At 39.7% G+C, this 13,787-nt stretch overlaps 1 protein-coding gene across 5 annotated transcripts in view; it reads left to right on the top strand.

Annotated features, from left to right (window-relative positions):
• The window catches only part of B3GLCT (beta 3-glucosyltransferase), a 120,408-nt gene that overhangs the window by 48,097 nt on the left and 58,524 nt on the right, over nt 1-13,787 (top strand). For all 5 annotated transcript variants that reach the window (XM_090028067.1, XM_090028031.1, XM_090028039.1 and 2 more), the window contains 2 exons: nt 5,977-6,053; nt 13,284-13,395. In XM_090028067.1, coding sequence (XP_089884193.1) covers nt 5,977-6,053; nt 13,284-13,395 — 189 coding nt within the window. The remainder of the gene's footprint in view (nt 1-5,976; nt 6,054-13,283; nt 13,396-13,787) is intronic.

Here is a 13,787-nt window from a genome sequence, read left to right as displayed (position 1 = left end):
TTTTTTTCTATTTTGCCTCTTAGCTCCTGTTACACTGTTGAGTGTGTTAGCTTATTTTCTAAAATTTTAGTGATTACCTGTGGTGGAGAGGTCTATACTCCCATCCTGTCTTTTTAATTTAAGACTGTCTAGGGCAGACTAATACATAGCTTGATTTATGGAAGCAGAATATTGTTAAGATCTTTCCATGATCTTTATGTAAAATTGCATGTAATATTTCCAAACAATCTATTCTTTTTTCAAAATGATATACCCAAGTGTATGAGAAGTAGGTATTTTTTTAAATAGCACCATTTACCATTGTTATGCTTGGTCATGGAGAGACTTAACAAAATAGTTTTCTTCTTGCTAGTAGTGTATTGTGTACAAAGTTTCTAATGTAAATTGAAAGGGAAAGATACAAATACTAAATGTAATTTTTATTACTACCTTTTGATTTTATGGACATCATTTTTGGATCCTGCATATCATAAAAAGTACAAATGGAGTGTCTCCATTTGATGAATAGTTCAAATGACGTGTTTAGTCAAAATAAAATATTTTTATAATAATAGTTTCATGGAGAAAAGTATTATAAATAATTTCTTATTTGAAGAGGTAAAATTTGGGCGGGGGGACTGGTTTGACACTTGTTTGTTTTTTGCTACTTATAATTAGCAACCTGATGTTTCTCAGTACTTGTGCCTTAAAAAGATTTAAAATTAACATAATCCTAAATGTATGTTGTGTTTTTCAGTGAATGTATTTTTCTAGCATAAAAAGGATTTCATGCTAATATAGCATTTGACAGTATTAATTCCTGTTGTATGGACTGTCCTTTTGAACTTACAGCTAGAAGACTTGCATTATCTTTTCACAGTGTCAGAAATCCTTTAGAGGCCTGCAATATCACATGTATTTAAAGGGAAAATTTAAGGAAGACTTTTAGATGTAGTCAGTAACTCTCTTTTGTCAAAGAAATGAGTGCATATATATTCAGAGTGGGACACTGAAAGTGCTTGGTTTGTTCAGCCTAGCAAAATGAACTCTGAAATGGGGATAAGACTTCACTCTAAAAACATATCAAGACAGTGACTACCAAGTTGGGAAAAGAGCTACTTAAGCCAAAGAACAAAAAGCAAATTTGTATAAACTGGCTATGAATAAATTTAAACTGGAAATTAAAGAAAAAGTGTCTGAGCATCACAGAAACAAGGATCTGGACCTGCTTTCCAGATAGAAGTAGTAGGAATGAAAATCTGCATAGTTTTAAGATGAGGCTTGATAAATTTATGAAAGGGATTTGATGGTGATCAAAGCAGAAGAATGTATTTGATGACTCAGGAAGTCCTTTCTGGTGTGGTGTTGCTATGTTTTCTATAGCATTGTATAAGGCTTCATGACAGTCTAGCAAGTCTAGATCATTGACTTGTAGTTGAAGTCCAGTTATCATAATTTGTATTGTATCTCATAGATACGCGGTAGCATATAGCAATTACTTGGGATGTGTTATATATATATATATATTAGTGTAGGAAGGAACTCTGCCAATTGTTTTCAATTATGCTTTAAGATCTAGTCTGACAAAATCTATTAAATCTCTAATCTAGTAATTTATATTTTAATGATTATAAATTGCTTTGAAGACTTTTAATTGATCACTTCACACATTTGTTGTTTCTCTTGTCAATATGTATTGTAATTATTTCCTAGATATTGGTGCGCAGCGCCTGCTATATTGTCGGCTAAAGTGTGTTATGCTGCTTTGCAGAACAGCAGATGTTTTTAAAAAATTGAGGAAAAAAAATCAAGAGTTGCTTTTTGATTTCTAAGGAGGCAGGGAAAACAGTTTAATAAGCATTAAAACATTTAATTATTTTTTTTTTATCTGTACTCTGATAATGCCAAAAACCATTCAGATTTAAGACATTAAACTTGGCATATGTTAAGTATAATGTGCAGTCAGGCATGTGTGCTTTGCTAACTGAAACATACTGGTTGAGAAAAATTAAGTAAGGGAAATAGCATGCTGCGAGTTACTCACATAATTAGTTTCAGTAATCAGGGAAAGAGTCCGTTTGGATATACATACTGTTCCCAGATGGCTTATAAATTGCTCTGCACTCACTGGAACCTTGACTGTCTGGCCCTTCCCAAGAATTTTCAGTTGAAAACTGAAATAATGATGAAATTCTTTTTTCTGTGTTCACAGTAAAGAATAAAGTAGGTAAAGTGAGCAATTTGACTAGACACATGGTGAATGAGAGAGAGCTATTCTGTGGTTGAGAAATATACGTACTTTGTTAGAAGAGTTCCTATAAATAAGAGTAAAATACTAACTATGCACTAAGCCTTCCCTGGGAGCATGTCTACTCAAGCTCCCTGTTGGGAGTAGTCCAGTACAAGGCTGTTCCTACTCTGCTCTGCCCCCTGCAGCAGTTAGGGGGAGCTCCAGGCTCCCTGGGGTGTTAGCCTGGGGGCTGGCAGGGTGCACTGGGCTGGTCCTCATACCCACAGGAAATAGAGAACCCGCCAGTCCCAGCGCTGCTCTGCTCCAAGTTCCTGTGGGGAGCTGGAAGCTGAGCAGCATTGTGGAGGGCAGAGGAGTTGGGGGCAGAGCTACCTTGTCCCAGTGCTACTTGGCTTCTGGCTCCTGGGTGGGAGCTAGGAACTAAGCAGTGCTGGAACCCTGGTGTTGGGGCTGGCCAGAAGCAAATTTGCTTCCAGAGTCTACACATGCACTACTGCACAGTATCTACTGGGCAATTTACTACCTGTATTTACAAGTAGTAGCTAACTGCACAATAGACTAACTTACTGCACTGTAAATGGTGTGCATATATACATGGTTATGCTTTACCGCACAGTAGATGAATGTCTGCTGTTCAGTAAAGTGTCTCATGTAGATACACCCAGTTTGGCTTGAAACATGTCAATTTTTGACATGGCAGCAGCTATGCTAGTATGTATCTATCAGTAAAACCACACATTCCTGTTTGTTCCCCTGGGACAGGCCCTTCTGCTCTCAAGGCTCCAGGGGCCTGATCCTGTAGGACAGCAGCCCCAGGTGCTACATCTTGACTCAGAGTGCTGCAGCTAGGAAATGGTGGGGGATTCCTGGGGCATGCCTCTGGAAGTGGAGAAATGCAACAGGTGTTTCCATGCAGGGGAGTTCCCATGGTGTACAGGATCAGGCCCCAGAAATCCTAGAGTCCCTGCTTAGGGCAGCTGGAGAATTGAAGCAGCTCTGGGCTGCTTGTGCTCTCTTGTCATAAATCAAATGGAGGTCTGCCCCAAAAAGTAGCACAGATTGTTACCACCTGTTATTGTTGCCAGAGTTTCAAGCATTTGAGGCCTGACAAATGGCATGGATACCTGTTTACTTGCACTTTGTCTCTCAGTAAACACTTTTTTTTGGTGGAATAAAGGCAGTGTCTGCAGTCTTTTTGAGTATTAGAAGTAGAGTAGTGTTGCTGTAATTTTGGAGGTAAGTAGAAGGAAGATAGTGTCCCCAGTGTTTTCTGGTTTTAGAAGGAGAACAAAAGAGCCTATAAGAGATGGTTCATATTAAGAATATACAATGCTAGAATCAGATTTCCCCTCTATTTCCTTGAGCAGAGGAGCCTCAGAGCAATGTGAGGGAAAGTCTTTTTTCCTCTATTCCTGTTCACTGACACTTCACAGATGAGAGGTTTTGGAGCAGGAGAATGTGATTGCACCACTTTATTCATGCCTTGATCAAGCATTCATTTCTAGTGGTGGAAATGTTTGATTCATGGGGAGCAGAACCATCTCCATGTCTCCCTGTACCAGGGGACTGGAGTAAAAGGCTAAGTCTCCTTATGCGCTTCCCAGGTTGGGGATCCCAACAGGCCTGTAGCACCAGCTTTGAATATGCCATCTAGGGGTAGGCTTCTCCATGTGCAGCACATTAAATCTGTCACCTGCAGTCCCTAGGAGTGGAGGGAACAATATAGAAAAGCCCACTAACTCTTCCCCACATTAGGTAGTTCCCAGTCTGGGGAAGAAGTAGGGAGTAGTGGCTGCTGCTTCCCTTCCTTTCCAGACCAGTCTGGAAAGGGAGGACAGCAGCATGGAAAACCTTCTAGCTCACCAGGCAGTCCCTGGCTTGGAAGAGGTAGGGAGCAATTTCTGCTGCTCCCCTCCCTCCTGGACCAGACCAAGAGGGGAGTGTACAAGTGTTTAACTCTTGGAAGATGTTCCTTGTGACAAAAAGTCTCTCACAAGTTAACACCTAGAAAATCATTCTTCTGGAAAATCATTCTTCTGGAGAGGGGTATATTTCCCCTGGGGGAAAAAATGGCATGGATGCTGTATGCTTATAGTTTTTACTATGAGAGCAGCCATTCTCCCGGCAGAAATGGAGTGCTTGTTAGGGCTGTGCGAAGCTTCGGTTCCTGTTTTGATTTGGTGGAGGTTCTGCCGGATTTGTGGCTGAATTTCTAAATTCGAATCGAATTAGAGGCCCCTTTAATCTCTCTGAATCAAATCAGAACCCGCCAAATCGATTCGGAGATTCACATATAGACACAACTTCAAAAGTTTTTTTCTGCATACCTTGAGGTACCAGCTGAGGTGCATGGAGCATCTCACAGGAGCATGAGGGCCCCTGCCATGTGCTTGGTGGCGAACCTGGAAGTGGACCAGAAGTAGTTCCGGTCCGTTTATGAGTCTGCCCGGGAGTGTGCTGGGACCCGTGGCTCGGCAGTTGGCTACAGGGGGACCTCAGGTGCCCCTCCCCCCAGACCCAGGAGGCACAAATCTCCAAGCCAGGGGGATACAGGGGAACCTCCCAGTGTGCTCCCTGGAAGACCTGGAAGTAGACCAGAAGTGCTTCTGTTTCACTTCTGGGTTTGCTGCCAAGTGCGCTGGGGAGCCCTCCGTGCTTCTGTGGGATACTCCATGTGCCCTAGCATTGCAGTGTTCATGAGCTGCCTGGTACCTTGAGGTATGTAGAAAAAACGTTTAAAGCTGTGTCTGTGCCCAAATCGCTGACTCTTCAAATCAGCATCGAATCTTCAGATTGGGATTCGGCTGAATTGAATCGGGGACAGTGATCTGAATCGAATCACTATCCCTGATTCGGGCCAAATCTGAATCGAATAGGGCCCGCTTTGCACACCCTTAATACTTGTTCCATTTTTACATTGTCATTTACCTGGTACCTTTTGCCAATAATTGCTGATCATGTTCATCCTTTCCTCTCAGCGTAAGACCACTAAATGTGTGATTATTGTCTATGTGTTACTCTGCCAGATTCACAGTCTGTGCAGAATCTGGATAGAACACTAACTTACCTAAGTGAAGAAAGATATTTGGCTTTTTACTTTCTTACCTATTAACCCCCTAGGGGAGTATATGTGACATTCATAAAAAAAAAAAAAAATACCATGACAAAGCATGGTGGGAATTCTTATATTATATTAACAATAAAATACCAGAAGACTGAAATCTTCATAAGACTTGAAATATCCATTGATGAGAATAACTAACTGCAATTTTAAGAGAAGTTCTGGATCTTTTTCAAGCCGGGTCTTTTTAGCTTTAGTTTGGTTTTTTAAAATAGTTTTATTTATATGTTTATTAACATAAATGTTTAAAAATATTATTCTGAAGATAGCGAATAAATATTTAGTGGATACAATTGAGCTTTACAATGATAGATTTTTTTTTCCCCTGGTATTTGAAGCTTGGAGTTGCTGTGTGCTTGTAGTAAGGAGGTTTATAGAGTTCAGAGGTGCATTAATTTTAAAGTCAAGGGATATGTTTAGATATTAAGAATGTCAAGAAGCTCTTTCTCTAACCTGAGATGCATACTTTCATAGTATCCGCAGACTTGTTTAATTTGCTAATCCATTTGCAAGTAAGATTTATAAAAATAACTGATAGTAAAATAGCCTTTTAACAAGAATTCTTTCAAAATTAGCAAATACATTGTAAAGATGTCTGCTGTAAATATTTTTGTTTTTCTTAAAGGAATTACCTAGAGTTCTACTTATTCATCAGATGGATAGGCATGAAGGTGCATGGACCATACTCCCATTAATACCAGAGTAAGTGTAAAATTTTCTAAAAATTTTAGCTATGCTTTAATGCTTTTGTGTGTGTGTGTGTGTGTGTGTGTGTGTGTGTGTGTGTGTATATATATAAATAAAAATTCAAGCAACTTTAATCTCCTTTTTTTTTATTTTGTTTGGTTGTAATAATATGAAGCTAAAGTTTCAGCTGTGAATTTTCTTGCATTTGATTAGAATTACAGATGTTTCCTAAAGATAATTTTCCAAAACAATTTAGTGTTAAGCTACAGTAGATCAAATACAGTTGTTATATCAAATATAATGGGAACTGAAAAATGAAGTAATGTAGAAGTTAACTTCCTCCAGGAGTGCTGTATGTCACTGGATTATGTACTAGAGACAATGAACTGGTTCAAAGTAAATATATTTTGCTGATCTTCTGGAAGCTCTGCGTAGTATATACTCATTTTTGCTAAACCAGACTTTTTAGTTGTAATAAAGTTGTTCTTCTGAAAAATGAAATAGCTCATTTTATTTTTTTTATCACCTCATTTAGTTGACTTTAATTTGTGTTATGTCACAACTCCGTTTATTGCATGCCATGCCTACTTATATGGTTGCTGATTTATATATTAGAGACTGTAGTGTTTATTGTACTGGTAGAATATCAAGGTAAATCTCAAATAAACTAATTCTATAGTTGGTGCTACTGATGTACAATATAACGGTACAGGGGTGTCTCTTTTGGCTATCTGTGGTCATGGAACCAGGTGGGTCTTATGACAATTCAAGAAAAGGATAGCAATCTTTTTGAGCTGAGAAAGGTAGGATGAGCTGTATAAGAAGCCCTAAGTAGCTCAAGAGTAGACTAAGGTTTATATTTGTGAATAACAGTCCTTTCCCAGGCACATAAGCTACTTAATAGCCAGTACATATCTGGACAAGGGAGTGAGTTTGGACCATAAATCCATTGCGTCTGTGCTGCTTTACAAGTGATGGAGGTGAGGGGGGTCACCTGTTTACACGCTCCTATCTGGATGGATTTTGCGTAACGTGCAAAACAGCCCTTTCCTAACCTTAAGGGCCAATAAAACACCACCTCTTAAGACAGAAACAGACATCACATCACATTTGTGCTGCTATAAACATTTTTAGGGAGGCAAAACTGGTGAGCAAAGAGATGTTCCTAATATTTGTTACACTACATCAGTCACTGTGGAAAAGGTAGTATAAAATAGTGTTGTTTCATTGTGTCATACAACTGTTTGCTCCTGTGGCAGGGGAGTGGAGCAACCTGGAGCTGCTTGCCCTGGGTACTTTGAGGGCTTGAGGGACCCTATAGTGTGCACCCTGGGAATACATTGTTTCTCCTGCCTCTTACCCCTGCCCGACTGTGGGATAAGAGGTGATGTGTTTCACCTAATAAAGTGGGCGCCCACCACAGCTGATCCACCTTGGTTTGGCAGTATCAGTTTTAACCCTTAAAGAGATGCAAGCTGATTACATTTTAAGACACAGGAGAGCCCAGTTAATGATCTGAGTGGCCAAAGGATTACAGGCTTGTTATAATTAGATTTTAGAGTGTATTCCAAAGGAATCAGAACTTGCTGCTCTGGTTCCGAGGATTGGTGAGTAGCTTCTAAAACCAAAGAATGTACTGTACTTGCTGGTACTTGAAGGGAATCAGAGTTCTTGCTGTGAGATCTCCAAAATAAATGGCATCTGCATCTGGAAGGGTGTTGCATATAGAAGTGAATGTGCTAATTGGCTCGGAGAATATATCTTGTTAGGGCTGTTAGCCAGGTGGTGAGTTTCATCCTCTCTGTAGGATGAATTCTTACCTACCTGTTTTTAAATTAAGTGTGATCTTTTGATGTTATGCTTTCTTGATCGATCCTTGACACCCAGTTAGAGCTTCTGATTTTTTTTCCCCCTATTATATCCTCTAATTTCCCTTTATGAATAGAATTACTGTATATTTTCCATTGCTACTCCTCATCAGAGCCCAGAGTCAGGTGTAACATTTGTCGTCTTCCAGTCTGTTATGTTCTCAGTTATGTAAATGGATCCCCTTGTGTATAATCCCTGAATGTAAGAATCTGTCACTGTTCAAGTATTACCATTTCTTGCTGGAAAGCTGGTGACTAAGAAAAATTCTCATACAAGTTGACTTATTATGACTGACTTGCTTAAACAAGGCAGTCGGAGAAAGTGGGACTGCATATCAAAGTGTTAAAACAGAGCTCTGGTAAAAGAGAAAAATTAAGATGGGTAGAAAGCATATGTATATATTTTAATATATAGCTTGGGATTTAATTTTTCTTAGGATATTTTATGTGCATACAGAATTTTGCAAGTATTTAGACTATTTAGAGGCTTTAAAAAGGTATGTTATTGAAATAATTAAGCAAACATTGTGGAGACAAGATGGGTGGTTGTTTTTTTTACATTCATAGTAGTGTTTTGATCGGTAGTATAAACCTTCATCTTTATCACAAAATATAGCATATCTTAGATGATCCTGCTAGCAGTTGCTAATTTTTTCACTTGCAACTGGATCTGAACTGCTTGTATTTCCTCTGTTTTCCTGAACTTTCCTTTCTCATAATTCATGTTTTTTGTTCCTTGGGGACTACTCCATGGAAAGAGGATTCCTGAATTTATTATTATAATTTTTTACATCCCCTGCATGGCTCAGTGGAAAGGAAGCCAGCTATGAGTCCTCTCCCCCCCCCCCCCCCCCCCCGAGCCCTTTAGGATTCTTTTTTTCTTATCTCTTCCTGGTAAGGGTGATGGAGAGTAGTGCCTGATGCTACCTCTTGTTCAGTAATATGCTTTATCCCTGCAGGCTTGGGACCCACATCTGTCTGTCTCAGAGAGCAGCAGGCCACCTGCTTGTTACAAAAGTATTGTTGTTTCTGATTATGCTTTCTCTGCCTTTCAGAAGTAACAAGATTTCCATGCTCTCCTAGCTGTTTCAATTTATCTGCAATTGCCCAAGTTTTTTAAACCCAATCTTGAGTTTTAAAGTTCCAAGCAAAATCTTGAGCGTCTTCCTGAGGATATTTGTAGGGGAGGGAAACTGATTGTAAGGGACATCTTTACACGTGATTTGAGGTGGAGAGGGTAGAGAGTGGCTGTAATTAAACCTGCCCACACCATCACATGTATTTAGTGCCCCTGCACTTCAAAGTAGTGGCAGGGAGGGACATCCCCAGCCACTTTGACACAGAGGCTGCTGGAGCATGCTAATTATCATGCTTCAGCAAACTTGATTAACACTGAGTGTACTAATGTGCTAATTAGCATGTGTTGGAGCAGACATTTGACATGTATACAGGTGCCCAGTGTTGTTTGGTATACCTACAAGAGGGTGACCAGGGTGTCTGAGGCTGACTTAGCTTCCCTTATCCTTGTCCTGACTGTTCTTTTCTGTAGCCTTTTGATTAAGCCCAGAGCAAGTTCAACACAGAGAGGATGTGGCAGTTGTGACTTCATCTATGACTGTAGGAACAGGCCTAGTTAAGGGGGTCCATAACAGACTGCACAGCTTGCAACAAAATCTGTGAATTCTGCTAAATACTGTGTCACAAGGGACGTGAAAAAGGAAAATGTGCAGGTGACCCAATCCCCTGCACCCAACTGAGATCCTCTTCTCAGAACACAGCAGGGAGATCCAGTCTGGGGAGTAAATCTTGCAAGTGAGAGGTTTTGATGTAATTGCCAAAACCTGGAATCATTTAGTGCTTTGTCATTAATGTTGATACCAGAATTCACACATGCTTGACACTTGACTTGACAAATAAAATATATTGTCCCTACCTTGAGGATGTGATGTAGATGCAATGTAATGAGTTAACATAATCCCCTATAGGAATGTAAGGAGTATAATTTCATAGACATTTGGACTGGAAGGGACCCCAGAGGATCATTGAGTCCAGCCCTGCACCCCAAGGGCAGGAAGTCAGCAGGGATTATAGGATCCCAGCAAGATAAGCGTCCAAATGTGTTTTGAAGGCGGTTCAAAGTGAGCGCTTGAACCACCTCAGGTAGCAGTCTGTTCCAAACCTTGGGGGCTCGGACAGTGAAGAAGTGCTTTTTTTATGTCTAGCCCAAACCGGTCGCAGAGGAGTTCGTGACCGTTCGATTTTTGTCATCCCTTGGGGGGCTCTGGTGAACAGTCATTCTCCCAGATCCTGTTGTGCACCCCTGATTAAGCTTATAGGTGGCCACCAGATCACCCCCTGAGCCTGCGCTTTTCCAGGCTGAATAGCTCCATTGCTCTCAGCTTCTCATCATAAGGTCTGTTTTCCTGCCCTCTGATCATGCATGTGGCTCTCCTCTGCACCCTCTCAAGCTTCTCCACATCTTTTTTGAAATGATACTTACTGTAATAATACTCATTATCTTCAAGGTCCAAAATAACAAACAGATGACTTCAAGCTCCAGAATCAGAATTACAGCCAGCAGTTCCACTTAGGCAGAATAAAGCTAGCTACTGCAGAGGTAAAGGTTACTTTGTCATAGCTATTCCAGGTCTGTGGAATATAGTCAAAAAAGAGCCAGCAACAACCACAAAATGGAAGTACACTTTTTCCTTAGAGTACAATATATAAATCTGGGACCTTTTTTTTTGCTACTGTTACACTGCAGATTATTATTGGGGTTTTTTAAATAACTTCTCTGTAGATACCCTTCTCTGGGATGAAGATGGATGAGAGAATGAAGTGTACATGATAGATGTAATCATATCCTCTAATGTGCTTCTAAATGATGATCAGAGAAAATATTGAGTGTGATATCAGAACATATAGCATAGAAATGGAGTAGAGTTATATGCATGTCCTGAGGTTTGTTATGTTTAATGTTGTTTAAATCAAGTTAGCTGAGAAAGCAGGCAGGTGGAAAAAGACCGGCCAGTTCTGTGGCACATAGATGGAGCTAGGATGTGTTCTCAGTTGATTTATTTTTGTGGACAATGCTTTCCCTCAGGTCTTTTGACTTATAGTGTTGACTAAAGCCTTCCACCACTAAATGATTCTTCCTCTGAATGGCCTTAGAAGGTAGAGTTCATAGGTCTTTTGTTTCCTGATTCATGTGATTTCAGCTGCTATTTTAAGAACTTCTTGTTCAAGGTACAAGCCTCCTGGTACCAGGGAACATGTCAGATGAACTTGAATGTGTTTCAGCAACAGTTGCCCTCATTGTAGGGAGTTGAGTTGTGGGGAAAGGAAACTCTTAGCGTATTATGAAGACATGGTTTGGTTTTTTTGTGGATTTTTTTTTTTAAATCTTGGTGCAGGTTTAAAGTAATCTCCATTAATATATTGAAATCCTGCTTAGTGAATGGATTTCAGCAGGGTTTTGTGCCCCAATTCTCTGAGTATCTCCTGGTGCCCAGAGAGGCCTCCGATTTCTCTCTGGAATTCAGGCATTTTAAAGGAACTTCCACTCTGGCTTTCTAGATTATTTTTTTTTTTATATTGATCTCATGATCTTAGCATTGGAGTGCCCCCCCTTCAGGTCTTTAGTGGTCTCTTACTGTCTGAACTTTCTCTTCCAGAATTTATACAAACTTCTCTTGCATTTGTTGGACTAAAATTAATGGCTCAGAAAAGTATATTTATAATGCCTGTTTGTTTGATAGATAGACCAATGAGCTGATCTTTTTTGCCAGCATGAGGCATTCTAGGTTGTGACATCTAAAAAGGACTAGGTCCTACAGAAGCAGGAAGTAGACCATGGTAGCCCAAGTAGCCCAAACCAAGGATTTATTTATAGGAATATGCTAGGTTTCAGATGGAATCTGGCAGAAGTGTACGAGGCAGCCACTGGTGCTCTTCCCATAAGTTGTCTAAGAGCTATGTATTGTCACAACATTTGATAGCATCTGGAGTATTTATCTGGCAAGCAAGAGCTTAGACATGCTCATGAGGTTTGTCATCAAATACAACTAGTATCTTTGTCATCCTTTTTGCCTGTATTTGTTCATTTTTTACACTTTTATTTTCACTCCTACTTATGATCAGAAAGAACTCTGATATTTGTGTTGCTCACAAGATATTTCCTGACCAAATAATTGTTTTCTTTCCTGTGGTTTGGTTCAACCAAGACGTATGCTATCCAGAAAGCAAGTACTTTCAGAGGAAGGACAATGAAGAATCAATCCATTTTAGAATTAGGGAATCATTTCTTGGCTAGTAGCTTTGTTTGTTTATATCACAGAAGAGGACTTAGCTGGGGAGAATTGGAAACTAACTGGAAAGAACCTCCCTCAGGATTAAAGATCATGCATTGTGATTAGCTAGCTGAAACCCAGTGAAAGGAAACCCCTTCAGTCTATGCATTTTACAACCAAATTACAGAAAAATAAGGAAGTGTAGTTTCAAGGGGTTAGTAAGAATGTAAGTAAGTTAATTAGCTGAATGTTAGTAAGTTGGTAAGAATGATTTTGCTAAATCTGTCACGTACCAATCTCACGTTTGTTTATTGTTCTGTGTGTGTTAGATCAACAACATGGCTCTCTGAAAGAAAGTTATTTACCAGTCCTGGGTTGTTGGTTGTAGCCGTGTTGGTCTAAGGATATAGGCAGGCAAGATTCTTTGGGTAGACATGATATTTTTTATTAGACTGACTTGGGGGGGAGAGTTCTTTGCCTGCTTTCGGGCACAAACACCCTTCTTCTGATGTTAGGAGTTCTCCAAGGCAGAAAGGAAGCTAAAGTAAACAAGAAGTCTGTGAAGATGCAAATGAGTGGAAGTTTGGAAGATAAAGGGTAGAGATAGGAGGGGAGGGAAAAGTGTGAAGGGAAACAAGTGGTCAGCTAACAGGGAGGTTACTGGTCTGTTAGATGTCAGGCAGGTTATAGAGTCTCCCAGTGCCTGAAGAAGGGTGTTTGTGCCTGAAAGCTTGCAAAGAACTTTTTTCTAACTATTCAGTTGGTCTAATAAAATATATTGCATCTACTCAAAGAACCATGCCTTACCAACACTGAGATCTTTTAATTTAATATCTTTGTGCATTCACATTCCTTCCTGGTTCTTGTTGAAACTGTGGATTCTAGGCAAATAATCAAGAACTGAGGGCAGATTCTGTGAACATTTTGTGTTGCTCTGTATATAAGTTATAGTATGTGATCCTGTGTTAGCATGAACTGATAGTGGCACCAACTTGCTGGGTTCTTGACTTCCAGTTAATAAGGTGTATAAGACTTGTATCCTTTTCATAAACCGATCTTGTAGTAAACCAAACTCTTTCTTTTGTTAGCTTCTCTGCTACCTATGGTAGAAACTCCTCATGGATTTTCTTCTGTGAAGAAGACACAAGAATACAAATATTAAAGCTACTGGAAACACTTGGAAGATTTGACAAGTCGAAGGTGAAATACAGATTTGGATATTTAACTGTCTTTTGAGGGTGCTTGGAAGAGATTTTATATTGGATAAAAACCCTGAAAGACTAGTTCAGGTTAATTCATATAAAATACCAACTTAAGAATGTAGACTTGTTTTGTTTTGCTTTTTTTAGTTATGGGTCTGTTTCTGTTGTAAAAGATTCCTTTCTAGACAATTGCTTTTATGGCTCATAGCTTACAAAATGGTGAGTTGGGGGGAATCTGACTTTTTTACAAGGAACTATATGTGTAACATTCAAGTAGGGAAGGGTTTTAGAGGCTTGTATATAAAGGTGTAGGTCTTCCCTGCCATGGAGAAAGTTACCTAGAAAGAAGTTTTCTCTAGCTGAATCCCGGTGACAAAGCAGCAGCCAACT

The sequence above is a fragment of the Crocodylus siamensis genome, chromosome 1 (assembly GCF_052110815.1).
Source record: "Crocodylus siamensis isolate JL-2025a chromosome 1, ASM5211081v1, whole genome shotgun sequence".
In the NCBI taxonomy this organism is placed as follows: domain Eukaryota; kingdom Metazoa; phylum Chordata; order Crocodylia; family Crocodylidae; genus Crocodylus; species Crocodylus siamensis.
Note: the sequence above shows the minus strand (reverse complement) of the source record. Positions and strands in the feature narration are given on the sequence as shown.